Source organism: Podarcis tiliguerta (genome assembly GCF_965153285.1).
Source record: "Podarcis tiliguerta genome assembly, chromosome: Z".
Classification (NCBI taxonomy): domain Eukaryota; kingdom Metazoa; phylum Chordata; class Lepidosauria; order Squamata; family Lacertidae; genus Podarcis; species Podarcis tiliguerta.
This window is the reverse complement of record NC_139553.1, coordinates 13404588-13414703: the sequence shown is the minus strand read 5'-3', so window position 1 is coordinate 13414703 and position 10116 is coordinate 13404588. Positions and strand designations below refer to the sequence as shown.

The 10116-nt window shown below is 45.9% G+C and overlaps 2 protein-coding genes across 3 annotated transcripts in view; both read right to left on the bottom strand.

Moving 5' to 3' along the window:
* Positions 1 to 10116, bottom strand: part of LOC310669594 (uncharacterized protein) — a 570356-nt gene that overhangs the window by 443420 nt on the left and 116820 nt on the right. The window lies entirely within an intron of this gene.
* Positions 4732 to 10116, bottom strand: part of LAMC3 (laminin subunit gamma 3) — a 66089-nt gene continuing 60704 nt past the window's right edge. For both annotated transcript variants that reach the window (XM_083423364.1, XM_083423365.1), the window contains 2 exons: positions 9569 to 9668; positions 4732 to 7083 (listed from right to left, as the gene is read on the bottom strand). In XM_083423364.1, coding sequence (XP_083279490.1) covers positions 6833 to 7083; positions 9569 to 9668 — 351 coding nt within the window. In that variant the 3' untranslated portion in view covers positions 4732 to 6832. The remainder of the gene's footprint in view (positions 7084 to 9568; positions 9669 to 10116) is intronic.

The window sequence follows — 10116 nt, the reverse complement described above, 5'->3', positions numbered from 1 at the left end:
CTCAGGATCAGTTCATTTGAGAACTCTCAGGAGCATTTTGGGAAACTTAAATGGTGTCTCCCTGATCCAAAGGCACAGTCAGAGTGCTGGTTAAAGGAGAAAAGGGGCAGGTGGTACCTTAATCGAGTTCACCTCCACTGTCAAAGGAGGCAATATGGTTCTGAACAGCAATTACCGCTAGGAACTGCCAGTGTGGAAAGTAGCACTGCTGCACTTGGGTCCATAGCTGTCAACTTTCGGATTTGAAAATAAGGGATCAGCAGCCTCACCTATCCTGGAGACAGTCTACGGGATATCTAACAATCCAGGATAGCAGCGGGAAACGGCGGGAAACGGCGCTGGAATAAGGGAATTTACCGCAAAAAAAGGGAAGGTTGACAGCTATGCTTGGGTCCTGCTTTCAGGATCCCCATCTGGCCATCTGGTTAGCCATTGTGAAAAGAAGATGCTGGACTGGTTGGGCCTCCAACCTGATGCGGCTTTGGGGCTTGTATATTATTTTGTTCTTACCTCAGTTGCCAAAGGATACAAAGGATGCTGGTGCCAGAACCTGTTATATGAATGAATACAAACATAGATGGATGGATAGATTACGCACGTGCAGAGTGCAGCACCCCTTGCTATGAGGCAAATTTGTGACAAATTTAAGCGGTGGCTCCCAGCTCCTCTTACCCTACTCCAGGGGTTTGGGGGGGGGGATTTAAAGAGAGGATCCTCCCTATGTGCTATAAATAAAGGATAATAACATGGATGCTTGTATACATAACAAAAATAATAAAGAATCTGCCTAAACCAGCTCAGTCTTGTTTTTTTAATTCTCCCCTCAAGTCTCTGGGAATAGATTTTGCTTCAAATACTCGTTTGAGGTGAGGCCCTTCCAAAAGGCCGCCACCCATGTTGGCCAAGCCAAGGTTCTGAATCACCACTGGAGAGGCTCCCAAACACCCATTATGTAGTGACCTTCCTCTTTGGGCCTGGTGTCTTCGCCAGAAACAAAGGGAGGGGTTGGCAGCCTCTCCCCACCTGGCCCGGTCCCTCATGTTAATGGAACCCTAGTGGCTGAGTCAGACCACACACAACCCAATGCTCCCTCAAGACTCCTGTTTCTCAGGTCTGGATGTCATCTTCTTTGGGAGAGCACCACATACCTGGCTGTTGTTTCATCTCTGGAGTGAGCGGTGCTAAGGGTTCATCAGCTTGCCTTAAAGAACCAGAGAAGGCAATGGCTGTAGCTCAGAGGTTAGAGTACCTGGAAGTCTCGGTTCATTCTCCAGCATCTCTGGATAGGGCCTGGCTGAGGCCCTGAAGAGCTGCTGCCTGTCAGCGCTGACGGTACTGAGCTAGATGCAGCAAGGGGTCTGATTCTGCATAAGGCAGTTCTTCCCAATGTTTCCATTCAGAATCATGAGGACCAGGAACTTTATTTCTGGAGGGACATTAGTGCATTCTAAACACGTAGGAACCGAGTGCCAACAAACCAACAGTAGAGATTATGAACCAAATGGGATCTGAACTGTATGCAAACTGTATTCATGTAGGATTAATAGTGTTGTTATATGAAAATTTGGGGTTGGCTTTTACAGCCAAACTCCCGAAGGACTTTGTATCCCCTCTGTCCATTATCAGAGAAGAATGGATGGAAGCAGGAACCAGCAGAAGAAAGCAATGAATATATTTATTTTCTGTAGCAACAGTTCCCCTCACCCCTTGCAAGGAGGTGAGGACCCAGAACAAAGGTGGGTCCCAAACGCCTTTTAAAGGCTTTAGAAGTTGCCCAACCCCTTAAGCCAAAGGCCACCCAAAAGCATTATACAAGGAGTGCATGACTTGTCTCCTTTCTGGAGACCTGATAATGCTTGCTGATTGCCTTATCGTGGCTACTCTGGGGCACTCTTTTGAAATTTTAAATATCCTAGTTCCTGAAACTATTGTCACAGACCTCCCCTATTCATGCATAAAATATACTCCTTTGACAAGATTTGAAGAATTTATATGGGAAAGGTTTTTCCAACATACTTCCTTTTACTGCAGGGAAAATATCTGGGGACATTAAGAGAGCCAAATGGCTTCAGGATTGTTCTGTGTACTAAAATAGTCTATTTTTTTCAGGGAATATTTCCTAATTTTGAAGGTGAAGGATTGGTTTTCTGTGGAGTGTGGCTTGCCATGTGTGTGCACCTTATAACAGGGTGGAAGTGTTTTATGTAATTAATATAAACAATGACAAACAGAAATCATGCTGGTCACAGGTTTAATCCCTGGCATCTCCAGGTAGGGCTGCGAAAGAGCCTTGCCCAAAACCCCTGAGAGCCACTGCCAGGCAGTGTAGACCAGGGTTTCCCAAACTTGGGTCTCTAGCTGTTTTGGACTACAACTCCCATCATCCCTGGCTAGCAGGACCAATGGTCAGGGATGATCGAAATGGTAGTCCAAAAACAGCTGAAGGGCCGAGTTTAGGAAACACTGGTGTAGATGATACTGAGCTTGATGGACAAATTGTCTGACTCTGTACAAGGCAGCTGCCCATGTCCCTATTCAGAATCATGAGGACTAGAATCTTACCTTGTATTTTCACTGGGCGGAATGTCAGACAACAAAGACCTGCTAGCACTTGCCAAAATCCCAGGTAGGCTATTGTAACACAGGTTTGGAGGCGGACTCTGACCTTGGCTCCTCCACAGCAGGACAAACAAGCCAGCTGTGATCTAACACTGCTTGTGTAAGGATTTCAAAGTGTTAGTAATTTCCCTCTGGAGGCCAACCCATAAGCAGCAAAGAGACTACTTCCCTTCAAACCAGAATCTGCTTGTGCGATAATCCAGTGTTCTGTTTGTTGTGTTTTGTAACACTGTTTGCTTTTGGAAAACTGTCCTTGAGGCAGGGAAAGGAAGAAGGAATCACAATGGACTTAGTTCCTCCCCCTCCCAAAATAAGACAACACATTCCAGGAAAGACTTTGTGAATAATGTGTGATTCAAGAGTCCTGCATGCTTGGGGTTCGATGATCTCAGGGCCCTGAATGCCCTTTCCCCAAACTCCTAATATTTCAAAGTGGATTATTGTACTCAAGAAGACCAGCTATACAAGGTATGCATGTGCACTGCTGCATGTGGGAAGATAAGAAGCTGCCTTAAACAGAGACCATTGGTCTGTTTACACTGACTGGCAGCCCCATTGCAGGGTTCCAGGGAGGGTTCTCTCCCAGCCTTCTCTCAAGATTGAACTTGCAAACTTGTGCATGCAAGGACCGAATTAAATGGAAACACAGGAAGCTGTCTTATTCTGAGTTGCACCATTAGTCCATCTGGCTCATTGAATGGACAGGCAGCAGCTCTTCACAGATTCAGGCAGGGGATGTTCCCGTCCCTACCTGGAAAGTGAACCTGAGGCTGATGTGAGACCTGCGGAGACTTCTTGGCAGTGCTGCTCAGAGCGGGAAGAGCTGGGTCTTGGGGCGGAGCCTAGTGGTCATGGCAACATTGATCTGGATGCTGGGAAGAGTCTTGCCTCAGTGCCATCAGATGCCCCTCCAAAGGCACCCGCAACCAGATTGGACCGTGAGCTGGATGCATTGACTCCACCTCCATTGTCAAGGACAGGGTGCTGGCATGAGCAGACCCAGGAATGCATGTTTGTGTGCCCAGTCCTGAGGCTTCAGATGGAACCTGTACAAATGACTGTGCCCACCCCATTCTTCAAAAGGGGACGTCAGGCGGCATGTCAAGTGTGCGGACAACATATTAGTTTCCTCCTAGCCATGGACCTCAGAGTTCTGATATAACTGCTGATCCATGTGCCTTATATCTATGTTTGGGCAAAATTCTTATTGAATTCAGGAATAAAGTCTTTGACAATAACTGTGCTGAGAGTCCATGCATTGCATTCATAAGTGGTAGCCGGGACAGGGCCTTTGTTTTGTGCAAAGCAGATGCTCTGTGGTTGAATAATTGTCCTTTCTCGAAATATAAAGTAAGGCTTCAGTCCTCATGATTCTGAATAGAAGTTGCCAGGGACTGAAGTTATATCGGTGCATCACATGCTTTTCATTAATATGTGTGTTATTATTCACATGTCCCCTTAATATACACATCCTCTGTTGCATAACTGAGGTGTAAAATTCAGAGAAGTGTAAATTTCAAAGGATACCTGCATTTCAGTTCATGGATTGTTTTAAAGTGCCATTTTAATAGATTTGTATTAGTGGGACACAGGTGGTGCTGTGGGTTAAACCACAGAGCCTAGGACTTGCCGATCAGAAGGTCGGCAGTTCGAATCCCATTGACGGGGTGAGCTCCTGTTGCTCGGTCCCTGCTCCTGCCAACCTAGCAGTTCGAAAGCACGTCAAAGTGCAAGTAGATAAATAGGTACCACTCCGGTGGAAAGGTAAACAGCGTTTCCGTGCACTGCTCTGGTTCACCAGAAGCGGCTTAGTCATGCTGGCCACAGGACCCGGAAGCTGTACGCCGGCTCCCTTGGCCAATAAAGCGAGATGAGTGCCGCAACCCCAGAGTCACCCATGACTGGACCTAATGGTCAGGGGTCTTTTACTGTTACCTATTCAAATGGCAACCAAATTTTGCCTGCATCCCTACCTTGCCATGATGATTAATAATAGCATATTATGAAAGCTGAGATATTTGTAAACATTGATGACCTGCTAACTTCCTACTTCATAAGTGAACTGGGATTTAAAGAAACCTGTTGAAAACATTCACACAGCACACAGCCATATAAACATCAAGTCCTCTATTTTTAAAACCAAGACAAGAATTTTCCAAATGATGTATTTACAAAGGCTTTCCATTTGAAAGAAATTAGTTGGAATAAAAGCACCTGTTTGAAACCCATTTGATGGCCCATTGTCATCTGTGGACTGCAAAGGCTGGCATTATAGCCAGACTACTGAGTCCTCAGGTCAAAGGTCAGAGAGAAGAAATGGTGGCTGGTGCCCACTGCAACTGCTAGGGCAGAACGCAGGGAGCCAAACACAAGGTGGAGCCAGAGTCAATGACAGACAGAGCCAGCTAATTCTAGTACTTCCCTCATCTTTCTCCCTGCAGAATTCTACAAGGGCAACACTGAAACTGAAGAGAAACCCAAAACAGGAAGAGCCAACTGCTGGATTGGAGGCAAGGAAAAATGCAGCCAAGTGAGGTCTGGTGGGGAGCAGACTGAGGTTGGTTGGGCAGAGTCCCATTCACCCAAATAGCCAGCCTCCATTGCAGGCAGAAATTCTGTGGCGAAGTGAACTGTTGGATGGAAAAGGATTGGCAGAGGCTGTTTACAGACAGTTATTTCTGCCAAGCAATGGGTGAATCTTCTTTTTCACCACTTCAGTGTCATTAGCTCTGATCTAAGGAACTGATATTTTGACAAGGTAATGGGAAGAAAGGGAAGAAGACTTGCTGAAGAGGGTTCTCCCCATCCTTCTTTATTGCAGCTGCTTCCCCCACACCCCAACTCTAAATTAATGGGGCAGTGGAAATAAACTAGACCAGGTTGCATGGCATATTTAGGTTCAGTCAATCACGCGACTTCTGTTTCAGTCAATTCCATGGCTATGGGAAATTGCACATTTTTACTCCCTTTTTAAGGGCTACATGTTTTGGGGCAGAGGGTAGGGAGGAAAAGAGTGAAAATCTGTAAAAACAGCTCCAAAACTGCAAACATAGGAACTGGAAGAAATTGTACTGTCTGCCATGTGTGCCATCCATTAGATGTCCACCATTTAATGACAAAAGTGTTTATTGCATTTTTAGAGCATTAGTTTTTGGCTTTTCCACAATACAGTCTGAAGCTCTATAAAGACCTGCAAAACTGGTTTTGACCTAAGACAATGGCAGAGTCCCAGAAATGATGTACAGAAACACCACTGAACTTGTCTTCCTGAGGATTTAAACTTTTTATATTTTGTTTAAGGTTTTACTTATTGCTGCAAAAAAACCATACCAACCATAAGGACAATGACTGGTGAAATTCATAAAAGAATTTGAATACTATTTGCAGTGTTCAACGCTATCATCTGTACGCTGTTAAACTTACATAACATTCTGTTCTGCCCCACCCCCCTTTAGACTCATTTGTCAATGTCTGTCCATGGGAACATCTCCTTAGGAAATGGGCGGATCTGGCAATTTTGGATTTTCTCCCTTTCTCTTTCTTCCAGTTCAGTTCTCCGCATTTCCACACCAGTCTGCAATTTATTTTAAAGTCCTTGTGAAAGCTCATTGGCATTTTAGTACAAATTTCTCCCTAACATGCACATTTTTGCAAACTAATCTTCCCTAATACAATGCATTGCTGTATGTTATTTTCACCAATACAGTGGTACCTCTGGTTGCGGACAGGATCTGTTCCAGAGGTCTGGTAGGATCCCAAAGTTTCCGCAACCTGAGGACCATTTCTGCACATGTGCGTGCGGCAAAACCTGGGCAAATACTTCTGGGTTTGCCGCTTTCGCATCCCGAAGTTTACGAAACCAGAGGGTTACGTAACTGGGGGTACTACTGTACATGCATTCCTAGGCACACTTTACTCCCATACTTGTGCATTTTTGTACACATTACTTGGCTGGAGAACTACACTGCAAAGCTTGGAGAAGTGTGAATTTTGGAAGGGTGGCTGTGTTTCAGTTTGCATATTGTTTCAGAAAGCTCAGTGGGGTAGATTTGCCTTTAACTGTGAACTGAATCAAATCCCTCTTACATCCTGACATTTTCTCCATGGTATGGACCTTCATCCATCTTTCCCTCCCTCCGCGCCATGTTCCTTAAGCCTTCAGTTCCTTGCGCTGCCAGGGATGGTGCTCTGGAGCACGTTTAAGGAGACCGTGTCACTTCCTGCTGGAGCAGCTGCTGGGCAGGCTCTGGAGGATGGATTCCAGGTTCTGCTTGTCGCTCTGGATCTCCGCCAAGTCCCTCTCGAAGGCCTCGATCCTCTCCCTCTGGGTTTCAGCCTCATGCTGCAAGGTGCTCAGCTGCTGGCCCAGGGCACCAGATCCCGCCAGGTTTGACTGCAAGCGCTCCAGCTGGGTTTGGCTCAAGTTCAGTGTAGCTTCTGACAGAGCACTGTGATCTATGTTGCCTGGCCAGGGAATGGGGTAAGGGGTGGGGATAGGAAAGAAAAACACATTTATGTATTATTATTTATTTCAGTCATTTCTATACCACTTCACATTCTCTGCCCCCACCCCAAGTAGTTTACTACTTTAAAACATCAACTAAAATCTTATAATATGCTAAAATAAAACATGGCCAAATATAAAAATGAAACATTGCTGCTGAAGATCAAATAGAAAAATGCAAGAAGATCCACATTTAAAGCATCATAATAGACAGGAAAGAAACATATTCCCTGAGCATAAAGCGGGGTATCCAATTAATGTGTCCTGCTAGTGTGAAGATTTCCACTTACACCATGGGGCTTTCCCCCACTCCCCACACACATCCTGCACCCTCTCCTCCCTATCTTCAGAGGGTTGGGGAAACCCCTGGAACAAGTTTAGCAGAGGATGCGTGGGGAGGGGGAGCAGAGGGGAAAGTCCTGTTGTACAAACAGAAATCCTTGTACTGGCAGAACTGTGACTGAGCACCACTATGGATGCAACCCCCCCCCCCCAAATACACACTTTACAAATGAAAGCCCATTTGTTTTAAACTGTTTGGCTCACCTTCACCACCCCTTACCCTGCAATAGTGTGGTTCTCTGCGTCTTTTTCTGACAAGAGCTCCTGAGAATGTGCTGATGGGACCTGGTGAACCTCTGCCAGCGATTGCAGCTACTTAAAAGGCACAAAGCTTCCCCTCTCAGGAAGCAATCCTAGCAAGAGGTATAAATGAAACCTCTATTCATGAACTCTCTTTCCCTTGAAGTTCCTTAAAGCAGGGTCATATCTAAAGTTAGTCCTACACAGAGTGGACCCACTGTAGTTCATGGACATGACTGGTCCATTAGTTTTCAATGGGCTTACTCTGAGTAAAGGCTTATCCACACTTAACTTTCCTCTGTTCTTTCCAGGCACAGAGTGTGCTTTGCTCTGAGTGCTGCCCGTCCTGCTCCAGAGCTTTCCCTGCAAAAACCCACTCCTTAAAGGTAAAGTGGAGCAAATAGCAATCCACGGGGGGTGGGGGGGGTGGGATGGGGAACCCACAAGGAACAGAACTTTTGAGCGCAGAACTGTGCCTAGAAAGAGTGAGGCAAAAGGTAAGTGTGGATAAGACCTCAGACTTAGTTGGACTCCTGCAACTTCTGCCTTGTTCCTAAAATTCCCAGTTTGACAATAGACAATACCCCCTAACTATATTTTTGTAGACACTTGCTGAAAACTTTTTTTGTACCTAGATATGCAATCTAGATACCTCTAGGTGTTTTAAAAGCTTTATTGGTTTTTATCTTTGATTTTAATTAGGATGGCTCTCCATAGATTTGGGTCTTTAAAATATATTTGTTTCAGTGATGATGGTTTTAGGTATGTTTGCCTTTCATTGGACTGCTGAGTTTATCTGTGTTTTGCACCAATTTTATTTGGAGAACCTTTTTGATCAAGCAGTTTATGTGTTTTCTAAAGGATTAAAAAAACACCTCCCAAACATAAAAGCTGGGCACCTTTCCATACACTTTGCTCAACTGACTTAGCATTGGAGGGTGTTCCTAATAATATATCTGTAAAATATACTGCAGCTTTAAGTAAGGCTCAGGTATCATCTTAGAGTCCCTGATTTCTTCTGTCTCATAGGCTCATAAAATTGTAGAATTGGAAGGGACCCCCAAGGGTCATCTAGTCCAGCCCCCTGTGATGCAGGAATCTTTTGCCTGAAATTAAGAGTCTCATGCTCTACTGACTGAGATATCCCTCAGAGCCCTTAACCACAGTCTTGCGAGCAGAAAGCTTTGCCCGTCATGGACCTGGTGACAGGGGAGAAGTCTGCCTGCTTAATTTCTACCTGCCAGGCTTTTGTTCAAGGCACAACATTTGGCAAACACTCATTAATCCCCAAAGGCTATTGATTGCAACATTAGGATTAAAGCTCACTGTAGTTCTTAGAAACCGTTATGAAAAGAAGGTGACCAGTTTTAAAGGAAAGGCTGCCCTCTTGTGGTTGGCACAGGAAGTGCTGAGCTTTCAGCTGCATTACAGGTGTGCCCAGGATGCTACTGCAGGAGCAAGGAATTGCATCTGACGGGCATGCCAGATCTTTCATTCTCCTACACACACCCTGTAAACCAACTATGGCAGGTGGGTGGGGTGCCGACCTGTCAATCACCTGACGTTATAAAGCTCAACATAGACAGTGAGCACCTTTGGAGAAGCAGTTTGAATCCAAACTGCACCTGCAAATGGACAAAGCCAGGGCAGGCCACAGGCCACACACAGCTCTGCCATTCACTGCTGCTCTTTGCCATTCCCATCAGCCGCTTGATGCACTCATTTCATTCTGCCTAACAACAGGGCCGGCCTTGTTCTCTGGACTTATGAGGTTCATTGCGCTTCCTTGAATTGCTTGCAACCAACTATACTCACACCACACTCAATGGAAATAAAAACAGCCAAGTGGTGTTGGTTGCTCACCGAGACTGGTGAGCAGGCTGTTCAGCGTCGCAATGTCCATCTCCAAGGAGCCCTGGGCATTTCGGAGGCTCTTCTCAAGATCGTTCATCTCCGCTGCAACCTTCCGATGAGATTGTCTGTGCGTTAGAATTGTAGGATTGGCAGGGACCACAAAGGTATCTTTTAACCCCTTGACACGCGCGGCAGTGGGGAATCTCGGACCCAGAGGACAAAAGCAACCCTCTAGGCCTGTCCCTATCCAGCTCTTGGGGCTCTCCTGAGGCCCTGCCCTGCTCTCCTTGCCGCACACCCATCTCCAGGCATTCTCTGCAACCTCTCCAAGTGCTTTTGCCTCCCTGCAATGCATCCTTTAACTGTGGTCATGCCTCTCAGTTGCCTGGTTGGAAAGATGTATGGTGTGTGTGTCCAAACCTCTGGTTTTTGGATGGCTAGTATGTAATCTGACAAAGGAACAGGTCACATCCATGGCTCTGCCCAGTTTTGCCTCTGGCCACATCCGCCACTGGCATGTAGGCCCCCACCCCCGAAAGTTCCCCACAAAGGAATGC